General features: G+C 40.6%; 1 protein-coding gene across 2 annotated transcripts in view; it reads left to right on the forward strand.

Annotated features, from left to right (window-relative positions):
- NIBAN1 (niban apoptosis regulator 1) overlaps positions 1 to 27,768 on the forward strand; it is a 67,070-nt gene extending 39,302 nt beyond the window's left edge. For both annotated transcript variants that reach the window (XM_040566461.1, XM_040566459.1), the window contains exons 6-14: positions 8,714 to 8,829; positions 15,870 to 15,974; positions 16,069 to 16,231; positions 17,209 to 17,396; positions 17,647 to 17,808; positions 20,688 to 20,798; positions 21,402 to 21,509; positions 23,430 to 23,541; positions 24,435 to 27,768. In XM_040566461.1, coding sequence (XP_040422395.1) covers positions 8,714 to 8,829; positions 15,870 to 15,974; positions 16,069 to 16,231; positions 17,209 to 17,396; positions 17,647 to 17,808; positions 20,688 to 20,798; positions 21,402 to 21,509; positions 23,430 to 23,541; positions 24,435 to 26,158 — 2,789 coding nt within the window. In that variant the 3' untranslated portion in view covers positions 26,159 to 27,768. The remainder of the gene's footprint in view (positions 1 to 8,713; positions 8,830 to 15,869; positions 15,975 to 16,068; positions 16,232 to 17,208; positions 17,397 to 17,646; positions 17,809 to 20,687; positions 20,799 to 21,401; positions 21,510 to 23,429; positions 23,542 to 24,434) is intronic.
- The last annotated feature ends 158 nt before the right edge of the window (positions 27,769 to 27,926 follow it).

Below are 27,926 nucleotides of genomic sequence, written 5' to 3' on the forward strand. Positions count from 1 at the left end.
GTGGGGTGCTTTTACTCTGCAACATTATTTCCTTTGTTGAGTGATTGACTTTTCCAGTAAGCCCCTCTACCTTGTACTGTAGTTGGGATTTTCAGTCTGTGGGAGGTGTATTCATTCTGAAATGACAAGATGATTAACGTGTGTAAAATCCTAATTGCAATTGTGTTCTTCCTACCTCTGTCACCTCCACACCCTGGTTTTATCTTTCTTCTCTTGTATGTTACAAAGCAGGGGGTGGTGCAGAGGAGACGCTGCCTTGCGCCCACCACCTGAGCTTGTTTTAGTAGCTGTGAAGATACCCATTTGTGCAGGTGTAAGGCTGTATTTGGGCTGCAGCTTCAAAGGTCAGTGGCAAAAGAATTCTCATCTTTACCAGGAATACAGGAGATGGTTTGTAAAGCACTCGGAGATTATCAGAGATGAATGAATCTGTGGTTTAGACTATAAAACACCAGCCTGATGTTCCCGGCAGAGGGAGGTGCCATGTAATCTGTTTTGTGCTGCTTTGAACAGCTTTAATACAGGCATTGCATGCTGCAAAGCAATCATCTGAAATGCTGGTTTAATGTTTAGGAGGGAACTTGCACTGCAAAACTTTATTTGCTATAAATACAGTGTATTATTGCAGGGTTGTATCCTGCTTGGAAATGACCTCATTTAGCTTCTGTTAGTGGTTAGCAGTTTTATACCACATGGTCTATGAATCATACGGTACTACATTGCTCTCAGGAAAACATCAGAGCTGTGAGTTTGATGCTTCTTAGACCCAGGACATTATACTTCACTTCGATCTCAATTTGGGGTAACAATATGACAGGACTCCATTTTGTAAAGTTAAACGATATGTCCTTTTATTCATATGATTATTTCTGGAGGGGCTGTAGCTGCATTACAAGCCCTGGGCAAGCTGTCTTTTCCTGACGTCCAGTGCCTTAGCTCTTCTCATCTCCCCTTGTTCAGACAGATGGATTCACTTTGATTTTCTCTTTGGGTTGGGACCATATGTTTGTTTCTTGGGAGACAGAGTTTTTCATAACTTCAGCCTTTTGGAGATGATGGCCACTACCTTTCTTACCAATTTTTTGTAATATCTTACAAGCAACAACTTTTGAAATGTGCTAAGAACTTGGATGGTTGCTTTTTGCCATCTGATAACAGGATGATAGGTTGGTCTTGCTTACTTGTGCATAACAGACTCTGGGTCTGGGCTCTCTCTTTGGCAGTTCTCTGTGTCTTGTCCGTCATTGTCTGTGTGATGGTATCGCTCACACACCTCCTAGTAGAAAACTGCTCATCATTAACAGAAACTGTATGAGCAACAGACATTAACCACTGCAGTCCCTACCCACAGCAAATAAACCCCAGGCAGGTATTACCAGAAATACTTGAAAAAATGCTATTATAGGAAACCTGGGCTAAATAGATCGCTCTTAGAAAGGGAAACTGTTCTTTGTCATGTTCATTTACTTTCTTTTGATGGGCATCCCCTAATTGTGGTGGTGGGAAGTTGGCAGAATGATTCTTTAACTGCAGGAACATCTCTTATTCCCTAATGTTCTCCAGATGCCTTCACCCAAATCTGTTGGTGTTTGGCACTGTGCAATAGCTTTTCTTCAAGTACCAGTACAAGAGATAGAAATGTCCTGTGTAGTGAGATGGCTAAGAGATGTTTTTTTTTCAGCAGCCTCCCTCTGGTTTTGGGCTGTGTGTTTTCTTTTTTACCAGCCTTTGTTTAAAAAGAGCTGAATTTTAAAAGAAATTCAATTAGATTTTTTATTTTTTTTTAATTAAAGAGCATGTTTAATGCAAAGCAGAGGAAACACAGCAATCTAAATATATTTGAAAGAAACAGATGCCAGGGGAGGGGGGGATGACTCGGAAGGGTAAGAGAACTGAGAAAAGTTTAATTTGCATTTCTTAGCATAAAATCTGTCCTGTTGAGGGTAATGTCCAGTGGAAATAGTAAGTGGTGGAAGCACCATCTTTTGAGACTGCTAAAACCAAAGGTAGAACACTGAAAATCCCAAATATTTTTGAGCTTTATCCACCTCCTACTATTCTGTTCATAGCATCACAAGAAGCACAGCCCTTCGCCATTACTGTACAACCAGAGATATTTCTTGTCCCAGGAAAATGCTGCATAAGGGGATCAGCAAGAAACACCTACAAAATAGATGTTTTGGCACTACCTTCATCTAAGCCAGACTTTGACCAAATAGATGAGGAAGCAAGAATATGTTTCTGTAAGGTCATATAAAATTAAACACAATTTCTACTAATTTCTCATATCCCCAGAATTATAGTAAGTGCCAAATACTCTCCCAGTCAGTGAAAATCCACCAAACTCGACTCCTCTGCCATCTTTACAACCTTCCAGTGAGCACCCTCCTGCCTTGACTTCCCCACTCCTTAGCTGAGGTCAGTCTGTCACTTTGAAGATTTGAGGTATTCATGGGTCCTGTAGTGTTATGGGAGGGAAATAAGAAGTATAACAGGTTGTTAGCACTTCCCATATGTGAGGAAGAGACATCTGACCAAAGCTGCAGTTACTGAGGATGGTAGGGAGGAGCCAGGCAAGGCAACCTTCCTACCTGTGGGCCTATATGTGATCATCGCGTATAAATACTGCCATTGCTGGATGCCAGATTGCTCCTATTATCAAACAGAGTTACCTGCAGGCAGAATTCAGGAACCATATGGAAAGTAATGCTCTCTGAATGCAGAATCTCACACCAAACTGTACACAGTTCTCCAGCTCAGGAATATACACATCGATGTCAGTGCTGCAGGAAGCAGAGGAAGCCAGGGTGAATTTCTTCTGAGTTTTGGTAGTCAGATGATAGGCATTATGTCAGAATCAGCTTTTCTTTAATTAAAACCTGTGCTCTGTGAGCTGAGGCTTCTGGATTCTGTTTTAGCATTGGCTCATCTATGTCTTCTTTGGGCCTCAGCTTTTTGCAAAATGTCAGCTGTAAAGCTTAGATTACTCTCAGTGGTTTAGCTAGATTTGGTGAAGCACTTTGTCCACAGTCAATATCCCCCTTCATTATTATTAACAATAAAAGTAATAAATTTACTGTAAGAGAAACCCATAAGGGAGAAGGGCATTTGCAGGATTGCTATATGGGCACTGCATTTGTTTTGAAGAATGACATACTCAGTTTTTACACATCGTAAAATATCCTGACTGCAGCTCCTTGGCTCTCTGAACAGCTTCATGCTGTAATGCTGCTGCTGCGTCCAAAAATGAGCGAGTCCCAGTTTGCAGGATTAGTCAGGATGCAGAAGGGAACTGTGAACTCTTGGTGTCCCAGCAGAGAAAACCACCCCATAAATTGTGGGAGGTGGAAAATTCTTGCTTTCTGGTTATCACATCTGACTGCAGTCCCACCAGGAGCTGCAGAAACGTTGCCTGAGCTTCCCAAACATGGCCTTTTCCATGCGGTTGTATGAGAGGTACAGAAATGAGCTGTGCTGCTGCTTATCGGAAGACTTTATTTGTTGACTTCATGTTTGTTAAGTGAGTAGATGATATGCCAAGTGTCTACAGACACTTATTCCCATTCTGGTTGTTGCATGACCATTTTAGTCTCCTTTTTCATGCTGCAGTAATGAGTTTGAATAGTTTTACTAGTAAGTATTACTTTTCAGATAAAAATGGGTATTGAAGCACTTTTTAACAGCTAGCATGGCAGGTTAGGATATGTAATGTTAAAGAGGCACCTCCCCTCAAGCATAACTAGGAAAATGAGCATCTGAGTGATTAATCATCAGCGAGAGACCTGATGCAGCAGCCTGTAATACATACAGGTAACAAATTTGAACAGGAATGGTCAAACACAGATTTCCTATTGTCCAGATCTGCTGAAAATCCACAATTTTATCTAGAGGCAGGGAGGTCTAAGGTACTCATCTCTGATAACAAAGTCTATTTCTAGAAATTTTTGCACACAGTCAGTGTTTTGACCGGTGGTACAAGACTGATCGATCTATGGCTGTCGGCGAGACTGTGTCCACCAGGGCAATTAATTCTCACTGCTGCCTTTAGACACACGAGAAGTGTTTGTAAGCCAGAAAAATTGTTCCGGTAGCCCATCCTCTGTCCCAAAGGGCTTGTAAATGATGTGCCAGCAAGACGTCTATCCTCAAACAGAGGCGCAGCTGGCCTGTCATGGGATGGGACAGCACGTAGGAACTTGAGACTGAAGATTTCCTCTGTTACTTGCCCATACAATCAGACATCTGCCAAATGATGAGCAGGACCTGAAGTGTATAGCCTGGAGATCCTCACTAAGAGACAGCAAATCTGACAGTGGCAGAAACATCAGATGTAGCTGAAATTGGGCACGGGGCCTTCTAAGTTAAGGGTTCGGCACCAAGAATTCATCAGTGCCCACTGCACTCTTTAGTGGGTGTTGAGGAGTCTGGTCTTTTGTGTATTGTTTTGATGAATTAAAGTTTGAGATTTTTTTTGGTGGGGGGGAAGGTTTTAATCTACTTATACACTGCAGGGAAGCTCACGTCTACAGGACACCTTAGACACCTTTATGCAGTACTGAACAAACTCAGCTGTGTCTTCGTGAGACATGCAAATGTGGGGAGATTTATGAAGCCAGTGTGTTTCCAGTTGTCCTTCCATCTTTTAAATAGGAGCTTTACAGCAGTTACTCTATGAATGAACTGCTTTTATTCTATGTTTATAAAAGGAATGTATTGTTAGTGGTATCTTATCTGTGTTTGTTATTTAAATTAGACTCCACACTTGGGTATTAAAACACAGTCTCTATGTGTCTTTTCTTGTTTTAAAATCAAATAGACCAAAGAGAATTTTAATTTGCTCTCCACAAATATGCAGATGTTATATCCATTAGCAGCTGGAGAAGCTGTTTGGGTAACTTTCCAAGCGCAGACGAGCCTGGATTAAGCACGTAGCATGAGTCTGGTACCCGTAAAGCCTCTCCAGCCTTGTGCTGGCGGACATTCAGTAAACTTTATGGCTTGCAGTGTTGTTGTGGAAGATTTGCTTGCTAACTGCTTCTTGTCCAATGACGATTAAATGTTTCTGTCCCTGGCTTTTCCTTTCATAATGAGATGTAACAGGAAGGTGGAGCAAGAAGGCTATACATGTGCACTTCAGAAATGAGACTAAGCGTATTCAGTCTTGCCCAGGCTACCCAAAAGAAAAGTACATTTTTCCATTTTGAGGGAGGCAGCAGCTGGCCTGAGCAGAGGAGAATAAGGTACATCATGCATGCAGAGCAGATGTTTCCAGCTTTTTCTGGTTTTGAAAGCTGTATAGATGGCACAAGGAAGAAAGTGGATTGTGATAGTCCAGTACAGCTCCATGGAAAGAATAGTGATGTGTGTTAACGTATGCCTTTACCTGTGAAATACATAACGCGGTGCTGTATCTCAGATTAGCTTCTAAGGAGCCTGGAACTGGTGGAAATAAAACACTACGCCACCAGATGACTCCCATGCATTTTGTGGGAGTCGGACAGGGATGACCCACAACCGCCTTTGCACCCAGCTCCCCTGGCACACTCCAGTTTCTGCAAGCAGCAGGGGCAGACCCATCACTGGCAATAGGTGCCAGCCAGATCACTTGAACGGGAAGCCTCACAGTGAAGCACACGTTGTCCTTTCTGCTGATGAACAATCGTTCCTGATACCACAAGGGTTTACCACCTGCCCTGTTCGCAGCTGCAGTTTCTGGTTCCGTCTCCCAAGCACCGTCCTCTCTCTTGCACGTAAGCAAGGCTACCCCAACAGCTTCTTCATTGTTTTCCTTACTTTGCCGTTGTATAATGGAGCTGGCTGCCAATCTGTCTTCAGTCCTCTAGCCTTGTCATAAACTGCTAGATCTGATTTACAGAAGCCCTGGTTCTTCCCTGCTGAAATCCCCGAGGATGTGCTCTGCAGCTCCTTTCAGCTTGGGTACAATTCCCCTTTCTCAAGCCATATCCCATGAATGCGCCTCTGTCTTGTCTCCATCGCCAACAGCTTCTGCATGGGCCAATGCTGGATGGATCTAGTTGTTCAGTGTCTTATCTCTGATGCAATCCTTTCCTCCTATGGAAAGTGAGAAAAAAATGCTTAAAACAATTACAGTAAGCCTTGAAGGATAAAGCCGCCTTTCTACTTTGAGCTGTTTTTGTAGTAAGACTACCATAATTGTGTTGTTCTCCTGTGTTTACTGGTATAGGAAAGAATGTATGATTTGGGATTCTATGCAATTTACAGCTTGATATTGTTCCCAAGAACTATTCAAATGAATTGCTCTTGTTCTTTTAGCATCTTCCTCCCACTTTTCTATGGGTCAGGGACAGTCATAATAGAGAAAATACTCCCTTGAGTACAGAGTTCGAAACTTGATGATCTTAGAGGGGAGACTTGTCAGCCTTGGCAAATCGTCACCTCAGCAGGTCCAAGATCCAGCCCTTTGGATGGTCTGTTGTCCCTTTTGGTTAGGAGGGAGCACAGCTGCGAAGAAGGAAAACATGTGAGTCACGATGGGAGGGCTGCAGGAGCTGCAATCTCCCTTCCTCCAGCCAAGCCTGGCTCTCTTCTGGTCAAAATATTCAGAGTTTGGTTTTGGGAGGACAAAAGTTTTTAGATGCAACACGTTTTTTTCAGGTGGAGTGCTGTTCTTTCATCAAAGCTGCTGTCAGAGGACATTCTTCTCTTGGCAGTGAACAGGCTGATTCTACAACTCCTAAACTGGTATTTTAACATCCTGGTTTGTGACTTGCTATTAAAAATGCTACAAATCATGGAGATAGCAGTGAATAAATGGTTGGGATTTTACGTGCCTGCTGTTCTTGATTGATCAACGTGTGGGGGTGAAGAAATTGATCTCATACAAATATCTGCTAAACAGGAATGGTATCTACAAAGTGGCAGCGTGAGAATGTTCACTGTGCCTTAGTATGTATAGCATACTTTTCTGTAGCAGTTACTGCTTTCAGGGGAAACTCTGAAAGAGCAAATTCTGACAGAGATCTTAAACCTCATTGCCCACCTTGCAGATGTAACTGATACAAAGCTGTTTTCAAGTAATGAAGCATTGGTAAAATAGTTGTACGTTTCTCCTGCTTTCCTTTCTGTGTAGAATGCATGGAGGAGACATTTTGGGAATTCCTGTAGTGTTAATCTTCTGTATTCCCCATAATTTGTGTAATCCCTGTATTGCCCTTGGTGTGCATACAAGCCTTCTACAAAGCTTTTGTCATTAGAAGGTTTCACAAACAAGTCAAAGATATGTCTTGCTTGACAGGTAAGGCTTGAGAATTTACTCTCTGACTTCACATAACAATTGCTTATACATATCAGTATCTTGAAAAGCAGTATACTTACCTTTGATAGAATTAACATTCCCCTTCCCTGCTAACATGCACACAATAGGACTTCAGCTGATCAAGGCTGCAAGTAGTTAACCTTGAAGAGGTGACAATGAACTCCCATCAGTTTGTTTTTCCCTTAAGATAATAATCCTCACAGTAGTCCCAAAACTCTGACTCAGCAAAGGCAGCACTTAAATTCCTGAAGTATTTCAGCTGTGGTTTCTCAGCCTGAAATTCTTACTCAGGTCAAGGAGCCTCATGGCTCTAAGGAGCTTTTCCACATTTTGAGACAGAGGGACGATTTCTCCCCAGATCATGACAAACTAGTTCTAATGTGTGACTGCTATTGCAGCCTTCATTAGATGTGGTTTTGTGTGCTTTAATGTGAAGGAGACTGTTGACTGCAACTATCTCAAAAGTCTTGCGGATTGGAAAGAAGAAATTGCCTGAGATATAATTTCTGCTGCATGGCTGGTTATCCGGTATTTATAAGAGCAAACTAGTTTAGCCACTTGTTTTCATTTTTTTTTCCATGGTGTAGTCCCATTTGTACAGCATAGTGCCCCCAGTCTATCTTCATGTTCTTGGGACAAGCTGCCATCTAGCCGTAGTAGCTGTGGATGGTAACCAGGCACTCGATCTGTGGTTAAACATGCCTGAAATATCGGGGAAAAGCAACGCAATTTTGTCAGAAATGTTGTTCTTAATTGGTATGAGCACAGAGCTTACTTTGTCCAGGTCTGTGTTATTATATGCCCATGAAAAAATCATGCTGATCATCAATTCCATAATAAAACAATGAAATAGAAGATTACTGGGAAGCAGTAAGTCAGGGTTTAGCAGTTTCTCAAGGGCATGCAACATGCTGTAATATGCTGCCACTCAGATGATTATCAGTATCTTAAATTCATAAAATTTTATTTTAAATTTAAGAAGCGGAAACTCCCAACTCTTGGCATTAGGACCTGCTGTCAAAGTCTGCCCATGTACCATCATACATAGCTCATAGGTATAAAAGTAAGGGATGAGCTTTCATGTGTTAATGACTGCCTTGTCAAAGTCTCCCACATACAAAGCTTGCTGTAAAACTGTTATCTTTTACTGTGTGGCCCATGTTAATACCTGCTGATGTTGGTTTTACTTATCAGTTTAGATGGGCTGGCTTGTGATAGTTTATATGTGGCAACATTAAGCTTCTGAATCTTAATGAAACCCCAAAGGTCTTCAGACACTCAGGCTTAGAAAATGATTGGAAAATATTTCTGCTGGACGCACATGGAATAAGAAAATGGATTAAAAAAGGATGTTTATTTTAAAGGTTATATATGGGTAAGTCCTTTGTACTACCTTTTTTTTTTTTTTCCCTTCAGATTTTCTCAAGCAGACCACATATGAAGTTGAGGCGTTCTTAGAAGCCGTTCAGTTCTTCCGGCAGGAGAAAGGCCACTATGGGACATGGGAAATGATAACTGGCAATGAAAAAGAGGTAAAAGAATATCATCCTAATTTGGGGAGGCTTTGGCTATAGCAACTCTGAGGATAGTGAAGGTTGTAAAGACTCTTGGGAAAAAAATTCTATTTTAAAAAAAATCTAGTAGGTAGAAGTTCCCAAGATTTCAAGACACTTCTTAGTGATAAGTAAGAAACATTTATATCTAAATAAACTGTTCTGTATTTTTTTAAACTAAAAAGTGAAAGAAAGTGTGCAGTGAACTAAAGTTGTGGTGCTCATGCTGGAATATTGGGATGGCCACATTTCCACAAAAGGCTCATGCATCTACTTTATTTGTATGAGCTGCAGTTACCACATGGTCAGTGGGTGAATAAATGCTGTCTCTAAAACAAGGTACTTTCTAACATCTCCCTCCCACATTTGGTATGTTGATAGTTCTGGTAAATCAGCGAGACCAAAAGTACTATACGCCAAGCTCAGAACACACAGTTTGTGCAGCAAATACTTGCTGTCTGCTGCATTGGACTGTGCTATGTTTTTCTACCTTCTGAGATCTTCTGTAGATAAGAAACGTATTTTCTTCTGTTGCTATTACCTTTGATACTAAACACAGCAGTTTCCAGTAACTTGTGGTCGAATGCCTCCAGATGCCATTGTAGGAGATGAGGCTTTATGAAGAACAGAAAGGCACCAATGCACATGTTTTGAAGAATCTCATCATTTAGTTTTTCCCAGTTCTTTGAGAGTGAAGCTTTTAGATCTGAGCAGATAAACTGGTAGACCTACTTCTTGTGCCAGCCTTCTGAAATGGAGTCTTGCGTAGTAACAATTACACTGGGAACACCAAAAATGTGTGTGTTTCAGTACTTCAGAAATGAGATGCAAAGCTTAGGGTCGAGATCCATACTGAGTGATCCATACTTGAGTGAGCAGCTTTGGAGCACTGACGGCAGATGAAGTAACTCTGCCAGTCCTTCTGGCATCACTCCAGGTGTATTTTAGTGCAATTAAGACATTATTTGTGCCCTGACTTATACATACATTTTTTTCCAAAGCACTGAGCGCCCAGTAGTAAATATTACTTTAGTACCAGCTGCTGGGTGTTTTCCTTGATGAAGTCTGGCATCCCTTTGGGAAAATGGAGAAAAGTCTGATAGTGTTGATGATACAGGGTTTTGTTTTGAGAAACCAGATTATTTATTTAGGAAAAGTATACTTTGGAAATACTGAAAAATATGGGAACTGGAAAAGAATTTATAAGCAGTGTCTTTCCTGGTGCTGTCATGTCAGGGACCGAAGTTCCCTGCTAACATCTGATAATAAATACCACAAAATAAGGAGTTTCATCATTCCAGTGGAGGGACAGGGTTTTTCTCTTTTCCCCTCCTCCAAAAAGTTATGGAGCTATTATAGTGCTAATTTCATTTTGTGCTTTATTTTGCCTGTTTCTTGCCAACTCCTTATTCATAACCCATACACCTCAAGAGAACTGTAATCAGAAGACATCCAGAGTAGTTATGCCACTGTCTTCTTAACAATAATTCATTCTTTACGTAGAGTATGTTGTCATGCCTATTTCGATGCAGTATAATAATTGTTTTAGGCAAATATCCAAGCTAAGTGAATGGTTTGGAACAAGCAGGCTACAATTTGTTGCTGTAAAAATTTCTGCAGAATGCCAATAAATATATCTACTGACATTTATTTATAATGGCAGACTCTCCACAGTATTTTCTGAAGCAGTCATATCATTAGCTCATGCAGTTCTGCCTTGGTACTGCAACATGAAGGTAGCAAAGCAAGGATACAGTAACTCACCTGAAGACCTAAGTTTTTTGGGGGTTGTAAACGTTTCTTTCCCTTGTTTTGTTTTTGTTCTTTTTCATTTTTAATATTTTATTACTAACAAAGGATATATTGAATTGCAGGTGCTGTTTCTGTAGGTAAGTGCTGAAAGAGAGGGTTAAAACTAGGGAATTTCTGAGAACACTTGTTACAAGCCACAGAACAGCCACACAGTGAGAGCACTACAACGCCACTATTTTATTCTAGCATAACTCCATTGATCAGTACTACACCAATGTAGAATAACTTAAAATCCAATCCAATCAAATCAAAATCAAAATACAATCAAATGTAAATCAAATACAGATGGATAAGGCATTAAAAAGCCTAAAACCCCTATGGTGCACCTTTCAGTAGAGGAATATAAACTCAGTCCAGCACTTCTTAAAAATGTTGCCAGGGAGCTCAGATTCTTCAGAATGTGTTTGATCAGTTGTCACATTTATTATTTGGTCTGTGGTGCTCCGGTTTGGGTTATACATGAGATTATCTTTTTTAAGTGACTCAGTAGTTTAGGACCTGAATTAGTCCATTGGTTTTCATAGGTATATTTGAGTCAGTGTAGCTGAATCCAAATGGTGCTGTAGCATAATCTGTAAGTACTTAAGTAGAATAGGATATTGCATATTACAGATATAGGTATATTAATAAGTAGGCCATTGTGTTAAATTTCTGTAAGGGTTGCTTTATGCTAATGAAATACTTTGTGTTATGCTATGTGGCATCCAGTCGGAGCCCCTTCTTACTTACTCTTGCTGTCTACATTTCTGCCATTTCCCTATCGTGTTCTTGGTGCATCATTGGACTCTTGATAGCAGTAAAGGAGGAGCACGTCACCACAAAGGGAGTCTTTCTTCCATCCATAGAGCCCTTTGGTATAACAGCTGGAGGAAGCAGTGTTGCTCACTGACTTCAGTATCAACTATATCTAAAACCTGCTCGAGCAGATGTAATATGTGAGGTTGCATGTCAAGAAACACTGGCACTCTATACATAATGAAAATAAAAAATTGCATAGTGTTTTGCACTCTGTGTGGGTTCAGCCAGTGGCTGGGTGCATCAGGGCAGGGATCCTTGAATGAAGGCTGAGCTGGGCCACAGCTGAAGCATGACAAGATGGATTTAAATACACATTCGCTTAACAAAAACCCTGTTCAAGTCCCACTGGAGGTGAAGGAGGACTACATACTTTGTCTGAGAGACTTTATTGAAACTGTTGAGCAAACAAGTAATTCTCCACTCAGATTAAATGAGAAATGTGCAGAACCTTAAGATGTATTTTTCTGCTTTTTTTTGTAGGGTTACTATGTCTCTTTGATTTACAAGATTTCCACTGCACTTCAAAGCATTCAGGGTGCTGTGAACAACCTTACACGTGCTGTACAGTCAGGACAAATGAAAAACCTTGATTAAAGGTTTATGTGCTATTCAGTATAGCACATGCACAATAGTACTGCCTCAGTCATCATAAATGAGCAGGTGTGCCTCCATAACTAAAAGACAGTACAAATATACCTGGGCAACATCTATGAACAGGAAATGAACATGTCCAGAAAAAACAAGATGCCCCTCCTCTGAATCATGAGTTCAAGTAATGACTGAACCAAACATGGGACTGCGGTCTTGAGGTCAAAATTAAAACACCTTGCTTAGAGAAATTTAAGAATCCAGCATATCCCCAGCACCAGTAGATGCCTTTTGGGAAAATCTTTTTAATAACTAATAGGTTGGAAATTAGGAGACATTACCTTTAGGTTGGACATTAGGAGACATTTCTCCTCAAAAAGAGTAGTCAGGCATTGGAACAGGTTGCCCAGGGAGGTGGTGCAGTCACCATCCCTGGGGGTGTTCAAGGAAAGGTTGGACGTGGTGCTTAGGGACATGGTTTAGCGGGTGACATTGGTGGTAGGTGTATGGTTGGACCAGATGACGTTGAAGGTCTTGTCCAACCTCAATGATTCTATGATTCTAATTAAAATTTCCCTTGTTTCTGCTTGTGGCCATCATCTTCATCCTTTCCCTGTGCACCTCCCAGCAGAGTCTGGGTCTGTCTGCACGGTGTCTCCCCATATGTGCTGTGGACAGCAGTAAGGCCTCCCCTGAGCCTTCCATTCTTAAGTCTGGGCAACTCCACCTCTACCCACATGTCATGTGCTCCATCCCCTGACTGTCTTGGTGGCCTCCGCTGGACTCATTCCTGTATCATGTCTTGTAATGGGAGCCCAACGCTGGACACTGCTCCACATGTGGTGTGACAAGTGCTGAACAGAGGGCAACATTCTCCTCCATTGACCTGCTGTTGCCCTTTGCTGCAAGAGCACCGTGCAGACAGATGCTGAATTTGCTGTCTACAAGGATGCTCAAATCCTTTTCTGCAAAGCTGCTTTCCAGCCAGTTGTTGCCAGCCTGTACTGGCGCCTGGGATTGTTCCATCTCAAATGTTGAACTGTGCATTTGCTTTTCCTGAACTTTATGAGGTTTTTGTCCACCCCTTTCTTCAGCCTGTCTAGGTCTCTCTGAATAGCAGCCTTGCCCGCCAGCATATTGACTGCTCCCCCAAATTGTGAGCATCTGTGTTCCCAGTCTGATGTCTTTTATTTCTGATTGGAACCAGCTGCAAGCCTGAGTTGCCACTTAGTAGCTGGGTTCAGAAAGGGTGATGCATCCCTTCTACAGCTGAACCCTGCTGCAAACTGAGAAAGTTACTGAAAGGGAAAAAAGTACTCAGTGTCAATTTAGAAAAATACAGCAATGAAAAACAGACAATATACTTAAATAATAAAAAGTGGGGCAATGATAACTTTTCCTTAGTTTTTCTACATGCCAGCACAAATGCTTGAATGGAGATTTTAATGTATATAAATTCTACAATGTGAAAATTTTACTGTATTTGTACCAGTTTTACTGACAGAAGTAATTGTTTGAAAAGTTTTTCACAAACTCCATCAGCTATTCATTTTATCCCTTTTGCCTCAGGATAGCCTTGGAGCTAATGAATCTTTTGGATTGTGCTACGCTTCTTGAAAAAAAAATCAGAGTAGAATTATTTGATCTACAGATTACCCCAATTTCTGGATTCCCTTTCTGTCCCATATCCGGGTTTTACTGGGACCTCCCGTCCTTGTGTGAATTGTGAAATTGGTGTTCACAAGAAATACTCCTGAAGATCCACATCAGTATCATTCTATCTTGCTTTTTTGGGTCAAGAGTCATAGAATCATAGAATGGATTGGAAGGGTTGGAATTGGGTTGGAAGGGACCCTAAAGATCATTTTGTTCCAACCCTCCCATGCCACCCACTACATCAAGTTGCCCAGGGCCTCATCCAACCTGGTCTTGAATACCTCCAGAGATGGGGCATCTACAGCCTCTCTGGTCAACCTGTTCCAGCACCTCACCACCCTCTGAGTGAAGAATTTCCTCCTAACACCTTATCTAAATCTCCCCTCTTTCAGTTTAAAGCCATTCCCCCTTGTCCTATTGTCTTCTGCCCAAGCAAAAAGTTGCTCTCCATCTAAAAAATAAGCCTCCTTTAAGTATTGAAAAGATGCAGTGAGGTCTCCCCAGAGTCTTCTCCAAGCCAAACAGCCCCAGCTCCCTCAGCCTTTCTTCCTAAGAGAGGTGCTCCAGCCTCTGATCATCTTTGTGGCCCTCCTCTGGACCCGCTCTAACAGCCCCACATCCTTCTTGTGCTGGGGGCCCCAGACCTGGATGCAGGACTCCAGGTGGGGCCTCACAAGGGCAGAGCAGAGGGGGACAGTCACCTCCCTCGACCTGCTGGTCACACCTCTGTTGGTGCAGCCCAGGATGCAGTTGCCCTTCTGGGCTGCAGGCACGCACTGCTGGCTCATGTTGAGCTTTTCACCCATCAGAACCCCCAAGCCCTTCTCTGCAGGGCTGCTCTCAGTGAGTTCTTCCCACAGCCTGTGCTCATGTCTGGGATTGCCCTGACCCAGGTGCAGCACCTTGCACTTGGACTTGTTGAACCTCATTAGGTTCACATGGGCCCACTTCTCAGGCTTGTCCAGGTCCTTTTGAATGGCATCTCTTCTTTCTTTGGTATCAACCCTACCACTCAGCTTGGCATCATCAGCAAACTTACTGAGGTTGCACTCAATCCCATCATCTATGTCATTGATGAAGATACTGAAAAGCAGCAGTTCCAAGACAGACCCCTGAGGGACACTGCTCGTCACCGGCCTCCACCTGTACATAGAACCATTGACCACCACTCTCTGGGTGCGGACGTTGAGCCCATTCCTTATCCACTGGGTGGTCCACCCTTCATATCTTTCCAATTTAGAGATTAGGTTGTCATGTGGGACCATGTCAAAGGCCTTGCAGAAGTCCAGGTAGATGACATTGGTCGGTCTTCCCTTGTCAACTGATGCAGTCACTCCATCGGAGAAGGCCACCAGATTGGTCAGGCATGATTTGCTCTTGGTGAAGCCATGCTGACTGCCTTGGATCACCTCCTGCATGTGCCCTGACATTGCTTCCAGGAGAATCTGTTCCATGATTTTTCCAACCACAGAGGTGAGGCTCACCGATCTGTAGTTCGGTGAGTCTTCCTTTCTACCCTTCTTAAAAACAGGAAAAGTCACTGTTTTGCCCCAGCAATTGCTTAGAGGTTCAGGGAACAGCTGCAGAACTTACTTGCACCAGCTGGGAATCGAACACGGGTCACAAGAATGGGAATTTTTCATGATACCACTACACCACTGTTGCTGCAAGGTATTTTCCTATTAGAAGTGTCCTTTGGCTGATGAGTCTTCAGAACAACTTCTCCTCAATGATGCCTCTGGGAGGGCATCAGTGTCTCAGAACAAGGTCAGCTTCGAGAAGCAACAGTCATTATAACAGCTTTTCAAATGTTTTTGGTAGTTGTTTAGCTGACATCAGTCATTTTAGCTCCATTGTTTTTCACATGGCAATCTTTCTAACAGCATACAGTAAATTTTAATAGACATCTTTGTCATCTTGGTTCATCTTCTGTTAGTTGATGGTCTTTCAAAGCCTTTCAGAGAAAGATTCTTCAGATGGAATTCATAGAGTTTCTCTCAAACATACCTGATATTTTAAAAACAGTCCTCCTGGCAACCTGGGACAGCTAAACTGTTGTGTGTTTGGGGTTGCCTATATTTACATGTCATTCTGTGATGCAAGTGCTCAGTTTTTAGATGGCAAACAATGTATGAACAGGTCATTTTAATCTCTTAACCATATAGATCTTGAGCAACCTTGTGATGGAGGAACTCCTTCCTAACCTTCAGACGATGATCCTGCCTAAAATGAAAGGAAAGAGGAATGACAGGAAGCGGGCCTGGTTTGGTGTAAGTATGAATATTTCCAGAGTAGTTGTTTCTCATGCTAATTGTCTGAATGTGCTGATTCTAATCTTTGCTTTTTAATTTAATTTGAATTTAGTTTGTAGAAGAAACATATGGCTTAGTCCAGCAGCAGGTTTCAGAAGGACTGAGTACCTTGAAAGAAGAGTGCAGAGATTTTGCAAAATCTCTTGAAGGAACCATTCGCTCAGACATGGATCAGATTCTGAACTCCAAGAACTTCTTAGCTGGAAAAATCAAAGGTTAGTAGGAAAACAAATGTGTTTTGGAGCGATCCTTAATGTTTCCCATTGTGCTGCTCAAATTACCAGATGTCGTTGTTTTGAAATCCTTATGTGTTTTGAAACTCCATCCGGAGATGCTCATTTTCAGAAAACAAATGCTTTGAGCCCCTGCTGCCTTTGACGGGAACTGACACCTGGGGCAGCTGCATCTGTGAAAATACAAAGTCTTCTCAAGTTGGAGCTAGAGCTGGCAGGTTATGAGTATCCTGATTAGAGTTGCGTATTCTGCTTTGATTTTTGCTTGGGCAGCTTTGTGAAATGAAGGTATAGATTACATGAGCATAATTAAAAGTGTGGTGGTTTTGACCTTATGTCAAGAAATGCTCCACAAAAATAGGTTCTGGTTAAGTGACAAGTTCATAGGATACCAAAGCATGATTAAACCAAAGAGCTTTTTAAATGATGTGAAACTAATATGAAAAATTATATATTTGCTATGAATGTAAAAATGAGTGTTAAAAGTAGGCAAACATCAATTGATGTTGCTTAAGTTAGCAAATAAATAAATAGCTGATCACTTAGGAGGTGTTTTGATAAAACTCAGGATGTTACATTGATATTCTCAGATAACAGCCTAGGATGCTTTCAGTGAACTGTGGAGTACCAAGGTCAGATAAATCTTATACAAGCACCATGACCAAGCTTTGTGCAAACTCCCCAGTATTTACCAATACTTACAGCTTCCCTTTCCTCTCCTCTCACAGTGCTACCATGCTGCTAGTTTGCTTAGGGGGGGCATAGGAAAAGATGTTTCATTGCTACTCAAAAAACTATAAACTCTCCTTTTATCACCCTTGTCATCTCTGAGGAGGTGTGACTCCAGAAAAAAATACGGGGGCATTTAATCCATTGTAAAGTATATCTGTTCAGATTACATTTTTCACTGTATATTTTAGTAGCCTAAAATGCATCCATTGTATTGTCTTATGCTCCAGCCACTGTTTCTGAGCCTGCTCAGAAATGCTGCACAGAAAATATCCAGCCATTTCTCACATCCATATTGGAGGAGCTCATGGGTCCCGTGAGTTCTGGATTCACTGAAGTTCGCTCACTTTTTGATAAAGAAGTTAATGAAATCATCCAGAACTTCCAGAAGACAAATGATATCACAAAGCTAAAGGAGGTAAGACAAAAATATAACTGGAGCCTTTTACATTAGCACTTTTCTACCTAGAACTTGAGTGACAGCAGTACTTGCTTCCCAAAGTGGTACTATATTATTGCTTTGTTTGTGGTCTAGAAAGTCTTGTGGCAGTTGTGCAACCAGAGTGTAGATACCAGAATTTGTTTTAGGGCCACTCTTATATTCTCTACTTAAAATTGGTTTCCAGCTGCTTTTTCTCAAAGCCTGTTTTTCCTCCACTGGAATGCAGAACGTGGATCAGCTGATGAACCTACCATTCAATTCTGTGAAGATGGAGCCTTGCTATCTGAAAGTAAACCTCCTCCAGGAGCTCCTTCAAGACCTCAAGAGTCGCTTCAAGGTCTACCACATTGACTTTGTGGTTCAGAGGACACAGAACTTCATGCAAGAGGTACTGTAAAATCCAGTTTTTCCTCTTCAGAGAACAGGTTAGGTTTGTTCTTCTAAGCTGCTTCAAAGTAATCTTGATGAAGAGCTGATTCTTGATGAGGGCAAGAGGCCCCAGATATATACCAAGCAAAATGCAGATTAAAAAAAATAAGAAAAATGCAGCTAGAAACTCATTTTCACATTTATATTTGTGACATTGCATGCGTGAGAGTCTTTCAGTGAGTTACAAGAATTTTGTATGGATCAACTCTTCCCATGAACCTTGACATTCTGAATTCTTGGTGTCTTAGCACCCAGGAAGGTTGTGCTTATGCCAACAAGGTAGCTAAAATCCACCTGATTTTCATTCTCAAGTGTTTATTTTTCAGGAAGAGTCCTGAATAATTTTAACAAAATAGAGTGTCTCCTTCTCCTTCTTGATAGTTTATTTTCTCATGAATATAAAACAAGGCAATTAATGTTAAAAATTGCCAATTTCTTTGACATAAATGGTGTCTCAGGATGAAGCTATTTTAACCAACTTCACTTCTCATGGGGATGGTTGAAGTGAAATCATTTCATCATTTGAGATGAAAAAGGAATGTTGCCTCTTTTCCCCCTCCAGTGTGTATTGGTATAAGCTGTAATGTTGCTTTGCTTTTATTTCTTCTGGATCCCTGGCCAGAAATCTATTAAGACCTGGCCAGTAGACTTCTTTCCATTGCCAGAATGCAGGGCAGATTTGGCCTTATAACAATATGTTGAACCCTGTGATTATAATCCTTAGTTGAGAAATTAAGTAATCTAGTTGGTCATCTTGTGAAATGGAAGTGGTTCCCTCCCGTGAAGTGGGAGTTATGAACATGGAAAATAAGTTTCTAGCACAGTGTTTGGATAGGGTTTTCCTAAAAGCAGTTTTTCTAATTACAGCAATGATCAGCAGCCAAAGAATTAATCAGAAATAAAATTCTGATTTCATGTCTCAGTCTTTCAAGGAAACCATTCCAAAATGCTGCTCAAATAAAATGTCGTTCAGTAAGTGAAGACCATGAACCAAGACGAAGAACTAGACAGAAAATATATCCTGTACAAACCAAGTTTTTTTTTTTTTTTAATGTAAGGAAACAAAATTCACAATAAATAAGTTAAATGAGAGTAAAAGTTATTCTGAAAATGCAGTTATTGTTTATCTCTCTTTAAAAGGCTATTATTTTTCTCATAAAAATAGTAAGTAGCTTCACTTTGTGTCCATGGACATTTATTTTATCAACAAGTAAGGTCAGATGTGTCTGTGCTCATGCATTTTTAATATAAAAGAATAATTCGGCTTAAGTCTAACTTGGGTGGAGTATTCCTTCTTTCAGTGCACAGTTACAGGCTTGGGAGCTTGGCATCCTCTAGTGGTCAAGTTTAGGGAATTTAGGAGAGAAACACTCAACTAGTGTAAATAAACCAACTCCAGTATCTTCAGCAAATCCACGCCAGTTTATGATTTGCTCCAAATAATAACACAAATAAAAAGTGAGTCATTCATCTTGGAATTAGTCTCAAACTTAACTATACATTGTTCCTGTCTTTGTATTGTATGGGAGGTCTTGCAATGCCTTTAATGTATGGCCTCCTGATACATGCACAGATTGAGTAGACCTCTATCTTCTCCATTTTTATCTAAAATATAGTCTATATAGTCTAATTTCAAGTTTTCTGCAAAGTCAGTTATAAAGATCACCCTTTCAAAGTTTTTCACTGCTTATTTTCATTAATGAAAATGTTACTAGTCTAGAAGGAATTGAAAGTGTGTCTTATCCATAAGTATCTACATACTCATTTACAAACTACCTCTTTACTACAAAGTCCTCTTTACTATATGATGAAAATCAACTGGTACATTCCCATGAGATGTGAAGGAAGACCCAGCAGTAATGATGGCTTCCCTATGGACGTCCCCATCCCCCTCCAATAAGAGTAAATTAAAAATTGAATGGAAACACTACTTAAAAGAGGCAAAGCCTCTTTAAGTAGAAATAATTACCACTTGCAGAACATTTTTTTTTCTGAAATATCTTTTTGTAGTAAGGTTTTTAATATTTTTAATGAATCTTTGGATAACTTGAAAAGATGGCAAGTACCAGCCTAACATAATTCTTGAGAAAATACTGCTCTATCTGAGATTTTTGCTGATAACTATTTGTGTTATAAGAAAAGCTACTAATTAATGGCTTTTTTAAAAAAGTCTCATCTACAGTATTACTTACTAAGACCAATAGGATCTGATAGCAGCCAATGATAGTCTTCTTATTAGGGATGAATTTTGTCTGTGGCCTGTATATATAGCCACTTAATTCTACTTCTTGTATTTGTCACCACCTTTTTGGATAGTGACAAGAGATTAAATCCGTACAGCAAAGCTATTATATTAGATTAAAGATACTAAGGCTTAATTTCCTTTATTTACTGCAACATTTCTATGCATGTTAGCCTTTAGAGTACTAAAATAGATAGTAATAAGAGAAACACAATTTTGGGACAATATGAATCTACTCTGAATAAGTTTGCGAATACAACTGTTTCGCAGACCTTCTGGTGACCCTCCTTTATGCTCAAGGTAGAATTTGAGGTAGTTTCATTTTCCTGTGCTCTTGCATTAATGTAAGAGATTATTCTTTTTGTTGTCCAATTACAAAGCTGAGTGTTGAAATCTAAACTGGGCAAGGCTTTTCTTCCCCTTCCACAATCATTTGAAGCACTTGAAAATATGTATTGATTTTTTGATTATTCTTTCTCTGTTTCACCTCTCAGAAACACAATTTAAGTTAATGGTTACATTTATCAGGTTTCTTTATGTATGTAGACATTTTGTGTTACGGGTCTTTAAAATATATTTCTTCTTATTATTCTTAGCTGATGGAAAATGCAGTTTATACTTTTGAGCAGTTGTTCTCTCCCAGTCGCCAGGCAGACTCAGCGAAAGTTGCAACAACCATTGAAAAAGTCAAACTGAGAGTACTGAAGGTAAATGCTACAGCTTTTGTGCAGTAAGATCTCGTGTTCTGCCTTTTAAGAAACCTAAAGAGAGCATCTCTTACGTGAATTTACCTTAGTATTTGAAAGAAGATACCTCTTACCGTCTGGTGGGAAATGCTGATTTGGTGGCACTTAGCAAAGCTGCTCATTTTGGGGGTAAAACCTAGTTCTGGGCAGACAATTATAAGAGTATTTACGTGTGCAGTCCTTTCAGTTACAATTAAATCAACTGGAAATGATGCTGTGGATCTGAGTAAATAATTTTATATTAGTTTATAATCAGCCTGCCCCTAGAATTCATTACCCTCAGTGCTAAAATACCTGGAGAGAGCAAGCATGAGGCTGTTTCTAGCTCAGACCAAAAAAAAATGAAGGGAAAGAGATACCAGAATCTCCCTGATCTCAGAGTATTTTTCCAAAAGCTGGAATAACCTGCATGGGAATTGAAACCCCTGCGTGTACCAATGATACAGCATCCTTTGGTAGTTCCCTGTCACCAGATACAGGTTAACAAGAGCCAGTTCCTCCTGTGAATGATTAATAACACCAAACATGTGTGGACTTGCTTCTCTTCTTGTCTGTCTTTAACAGCAATATGATTATGACAGCAGCACTATCCGGAAGAAGATATTTCAAGAAGCACTAGTACAGATTACTTTGCCCACAATGCAGAAGACACTGGCTTCAACATGCAAACCAGTAGGTTACATTACTGCTCTGTGAGTAAAAAAAAAAAACAACAAAACAACAGTAGTAAAAGGCAGGAAAGGATTAACACCTTGACTATAAATCCTAAACTTTGTAAAGCTGTTTTCTCTCATGCCTATTTGGAGAAAATATGTTTATATTTGCCAGTTTGTGGATTGATGTAGCAGCACGGTACAAGATGTGGAATGGAGTGAAGATTTTGGGATACAAGGAAGCTGCATATGCAGCTTGCTTCCTCAGAGATAGCTGCAGACCATTGCCCATCCCCATTTCGCTTCTTCCCTAGAGATCTGAAGACCCCTCAAACTGAACTCCTCTCTCTATCTGACAATTGCAAGTTTAGGTTATGAGCTTGTCCCTGTGTTCGGCATCCCTGCTGCAAGCTGAAATTTGGTCATTCGGAGAGGGCAGCACCCAGAGGCACCACTGTGACCATACACAGCCTCTGCTCACAACCTCCTTCAAAACCAAGCGCCTGCTTGGGCAGCAGGAGCAGCAAGCAAACAGGCCATGGGCTGGTATTCAGTGATTTTAAATTGAAGTAATTGTGTCAGCAGTCAGGAAACAAACATACAGGGACTGGCTCTGTTGTCCTTAATCATGCTGATAGGGTAGTACTCTGCAAACACCATCTGCCAGAGTTTCATGCAGATGTTATCAGTGTGGCTGCATGAGGGGCCAGCTGGAATGCTGTTCACCTTGGCTCAAATGAAATAGGCTTTCCCTTTCTTGCAGACCACGCACATTCACTTGCATTCTCATTGTAGCTGCTGGAAGATGACTGCCATAACCCATCCCTGCCCTTTTGTTTCCCTGATGTTCATCAGTTCCCTGAGGCTCTTGCTGAGCCTCTAGCTTGTTTTGGTTTAAAAAACAAGTCTAAAACCAAGTGTTTATTCAAGTTATGCTTGTAAATCTTTGAGTACAGATCATTCAAACTCAGGACTTCAAAAAATGTATTTAAAATCACTCTCCTCTCTATGTCATTCTACATACTATCATATCTCAGAGTAACAGTTGTAGTAACTCTTTGCTGAGTGTCAGCAGTGCCTTCAAGACATGGTGTTCATGCACAGGGGTGAGCAAGGAAACAAAACTATTTCACCCCCTTAAATATAGAGCGTGGAGTCCTATCTAGAGTCTCTGGGCCAGAGGAAGCAGTGGTGGTGCAAACATCCCAGAAACCTTTTGAGTTTGTGCCTCTGCAGAAGTGAGCAGCTGGCTCTGGAAGCAGATGTGTGTAGCACAGCTGACAGGCCCAGTCAAGTCTTGACCTTCTAATAGAGCCTTAAAGATCATCTAAGGCCACCCCACCTGCCATGGGCAAGGACACCTTCCACTGGACCAGGTTTCTTAAAGCCCCATCCAACCTGGCCTTAAACACTTGACTTTAAAGACTTAAATCCACCAGATGTTAGTCTGTAGGTATCCCTTTTAGAAACGGGCAGCAGTCACTTCATTTTCTTTTTATGGACCACCAAGCTGCTTCCTAGTGATCATGACTCACTTATTGCATAGATACAGCCTATTACATATAATTCAGTAAGCTCAATATGTTACACACCTATTAAAAAAAACAAAACCAAACCCTGGATCTCCCATGCTCACTGTGGATTTGCCTCCTTGGACAAACAGTGAGTGAGGCATTTCCTCACCAACTCTTTATTTCAGAATTGTTTATTACAGTGCAGATGACAATGCTCTATAGTTCTTCTAAATGTAATTGTAGTGTAAGAACGGTGTTTGGTAAGTGCATAATGAATGGTGAAAATATATACTTTGTTTACTCATAGTTCAAAAGAAGCATTGCAAGACCTGGTAGATGCAGGTGCTCCACTGAAGTAGGATGTTCAAAATCTCTGAAATTGCTGTGTTTTTATGCATCTGTTCCTTTCTTCTGTGTCTGCACAGGAGCTGCAGAAATACGAGCAGTTCATTTTTGCTGATTACACTAGCGTGATCCAAGTAGAGAATGTGTATGAAGAGATTTTATATCAGACACTGCTTGAAGAAACCCTGAAAGGTGAGGATACTCTAGAGGTGACAGTAATAGCATTTTGGCCATTGGCCAGTGGTGAGCTATTGCTCCTGGCTGTCTCTGAGCCAGGTCCCAGCTTTCCCAAAGACCAGGGATTACAGTGCTACTATTTGTATTCAGCTCACTGAAGATGTGTGGCGAGCCCTGAAATTTAAATTCATGTAGTGACATTACTAAGCTTGGGAAAGTCAAAATTACAGCGTGGCATCAGCGTATTTCTGACAAAATGTAACCTTCATTTTATCTTGATTTCCTGGGCCCAGGAGTGAAATTATGCTCTTATTTGTAAAGGCCTGGTGACATCTAATGGCAGTGAAAATGAATTTCCCCAAATGAAATGTACTGCCAGGTGCAGTTTCCCATACATCATTGATGCTAGTGCAGTACACCAGGCAGATGTCTCTGCTTGTGTGCCAGAAAATGAAACCATGCCAGGTGGTATATAAAGATACATAAAATATTTGTATCTCTCTGGATCTGTCTGCCTATCTATATGCTAGATAAAGACAAGCTTCTGTGTTGCCCAACGGCCTTTTGTGGCACAACTGTTCCAAAATATCAGTATAATAATTAATGTAATAAGCACACTTTTGTTCATGTATTCAGTGTAATCACTTCCGCATTTAAACATTACCTTTGTGCACTGCAGGCCCTCTGGTACTTTTGTATTACTGCAATTACAAGTTTAGGTCAATATTGGAGTTCCATTAATGAAAACAGATAAACTCCCCAATAAAGATAAACTGAAAACAAGTTGAAAATGAAAATTACTATTGTTTGTAATATCAATATATATGACATTAGAAACTCAGGGAAATAGTGTACCTTCTTTGGTGTACCTCTGTCAGTCTTTCCAAACCGTTTTCTGTTTTATTTAGTGATAAAAGAAGCTGCAATTCTGAAGAAGCACAACCTCTTTGAAGATAACTTGAACTTGCCCTGTGAAAGTGTGTCCAGTTTAACTGACCTGAAGACCCCTTCAGGATCAGCACAAACCACTCCCGCTAAGAAGCCTTCCACTGCCAGAGTAGAGATGTCAGATACTGAAACTCAAAGTGAGGAGACACTCATTGTGACCGAAAAGATTTCTTGGGAGAAGGATCATGATGATAGCAAGCCATCAGACAAAGAGGCAGTCATTTCTGTTAATACGGCTGGTAATCAGGCAAGCAAAAATGAAGAAGTGATCATTACAGACATCAGTGAGAAACAGGAGTCCCTTGCAGCTACCCTTACGGAACAAAAAGTTCCAGAGGAAAATACTGCTTTGGAGAATGAAGACATGGTGAAAAGAGACTTTGTAGGGGACACTGAGACAGAGCTTACTACAAAACAAGAAGTCGTGGAGGAAAAAGTAGCTTCGGGGACTGAAAATGCATTCAGAGATTTTGGAGTCAGCCCTGAAAAAGAACTTAAGGTACATGAAGAAGCAGTAGAGGAGAAGGTAACTTCTGAGAACAAAACAGCAACGGATGCAGCGTTTGACGGTGGCACTGAAAAAGAAAGCAAAGTACAGGAAGAAGTTGTTGAGATCAAGCTGACTTCCCCACATGATAATGTAGTAGAAGCAGAGATTTTAGGAAATGATGAAATGAAAATCAAGGTGGAAAAAGGGATTACAGAACAATTATCACAGAGTGAAAATGCAGTAGGAACAGGGCTTGAAGAGGAAACTAAAAAAGAAACTAAAGGCCAAGGAGTGAGTATTGACATGAGGGTTACTTGTCAGGATGAAAACACAGGGAAAGGAGGTTTTGGGGAGAATTCTGAGAAAGAAAGCAAGTCAGAAGAAGAGAGTTGTAAATCCCCTGATGATGTGAATGAGATAAGGAATTTGCTGATGGTAGCAGTTGAATTACCAGCAGATACTCCACCTGAGAATATAAAAGAGATCTGTGAAGGTGAGATTTTAAAGTTGCAAGAGCATGAAGGGAACCAGATAAGCAAAATAGCTGCGGCAGAAATTGAAGTAAGACAGACGATGATGAATAAAGATGCAGCGGAAACCACGGAGTTCAAGGAGGACCGACCATCTTCATCTAGTTTGGGGACAGGTGGTAAGAATTTAGTGAGTGTGTCCAAGGCGGGCTGCAATATGGCTCAAGCAGAATGGCTGGTGGAAATCTCAGATACACCTCAAGTGGTAAAATCAGAAGTCGAGATGAAGCAAAGTGTTTGGTACACGGGTGTGGAAAGCTGTGACAGGGACAGATTGCAGCCAGAACACACTGAAAACGCATCTGAAGACAAAAGATTAGATGGGGAGGGAGGAGGAGCAGGGGATAGTCATGCTGTCCCAGTGGAGGTAGGGACTGAGAGCTTTTCTCATAACCCTGCTGAAAATCCAGACACAGCACAAGTGCCTATTTTGAATACAGAAAAGCCAAGAACGGGACTGATAGATGTGCCGGTTTCTTTGGCAGTGGATCAGGGAGAGGTTAGTTCCACACAGGTCACAGGAGGTGCTGAGCCTGGCGAGGGCAAAGGGAAGCCAGAAGATGAATCATCTTCACATACGGAAATAACAAGCTCAGAAGTACAAGATATTTTCACAGAAGAAAACAGGGAAGGTAGTTATGTACAGCAAACCCCTGAAGAGTAAGAAGTGTTTTTCAGCCCAGCCCTTTAGGATTTATTTGCTTCAGTAATCTCTGTTTAATCGTGAATACTTACTTGAATTGGAGCTAGAGGAAACGGGCTGTACTGTGGTATTACCAGCTTGCAGTTTTGTCACAGATCTCTTCCTGAGTGATAGGTGATAGGTTTCCTTTCATTTAAAGCCCTCACTGCTTAAAATCGGATCGCTGTCGGGAAACCTCATCTTTCACTTAAAATTTGCTGCCTATTATGGTCATAGAAAAGTTTGAAAATGTCACCACGGAATGCTTCAAAAGCAATTCACCCCTGTCTATAGAGTTATTTTAACAACTTAAGACAACTTCTTAGGTGTTTTAACTGGGGAGTGGCTCATGATTTTAAAATGCATGGATTTGACAGTACTGTAATGATTCTTAGATGGTTGGTACATACGTTGCTATTCACGGATGCTTTTAGTATTTGCATGCAGTATATGGGAAATAAATAAAACCGTTAGTAGTGAAACAGAACACAATAGTTAATTTAGTAGGCTGCTCAAAAGCCACACTTTATGCAAATTCTGCAAACTGATAACATAATTATTATGAAGTTTTGACAGGTATTAAAGACAAGCAACTTTTCTGATTTTTTTCTTATTGCTATATTTAAAAAGGGGGGAAGATGGGAGCAGGTTTCTCAGTCCCACTCTGCACTTCTGGGTTATTTAGCCTTCCAGAGCACTTTACAGTTATTTTATTTTATTTTATAGACGGGAAAGATGAGAATGTTTACAATAACTATAACCATAAGGCAGCATCCTTATGTTTTACTTCCCACCATAAAACATATTCACTTACAGCTATCTAATACCGAATATTAAGAGTCCTGCCATTCCCATTCTTACTGACTTGAGTTACTCACTTTTGTAGGGCTTTCTAGGTGCGTAAATTACATCATAAATTGCAATAATTGTGAAATATTATGATGATTGCATATAATTTCTACTAGAAAAGTTAAGTGAAGCAAAAATCAGCTAAGGGCTATTCACTTGTGCTTAGATTTTGGAGGGCAGAATCAAGTTTCAAAAGCAGTAATTAAAATGAGACTTGTTGCTTTCATAGCCGGCATACTATCATCCACGGCAAATTGTGATCTATGCACAAAGTGGCTTATAAGCATTATTTGCACACACAATATAAAGACTGTGCACAGAAAAGCTTGGAAATGAAAAACAGCATTTTAACAAATTGGGCTTTGGAGATAAAGACTGCACTTCAGAGGTCACTTTAGGGCACCTTAAAAATTTGATCTGGGGTTTCTGACTCTTTCTGAATAAATGTAAGACTGTACAGGACAGCAAGATTAATAATAATCACAGTAAGTAAAGGACTGAGGCATCTGCATTCATAAAGACATGGGAAGAAATAACAAACTCCAGAGAGCATAATATTTGTTGGCATTTAACAACCTGTGTAAAGTCTGTTATTTAATGCTATCAAAATCTGCTATAATACTAACAGAGAATGGATACTAGAGGAATAGGCAAATATTACTGCCTAAGTATGGAACATGTTGAGTAACTTGACAGAGTGGAGTGTCACTGTTGTAAAATAAATGCAACTCCTATTTATTCCAGAAGCTGTAGTGCGGTGTACAAACATTAATGTCACATATGTTTTCCTCGCAAAAGTACTTTTGAATAGTTTCCTCCTTCATGCAAAATTGCTTAGTTATTTCACTATCAGCTTTTTCTTTCCTTTTTTTTTTTTTAACAAATCATTAGCTATTTCTAA

The sequence above is a fragment of the Cygnus olor genome, chromosome 8, assembly GCF_009769625.2.
Source record: "Cygnus olor isolate bCygOlo1 chromosome 8, bCygOlo1.pri.v2, whole genome shotgun sequence".
Classification (NCBI taxonomy): Eukaryota; Metazoa; Chordata; class Aves; order Anseriformes; family Anatidae; genus Cygnus; species Cygnus olor.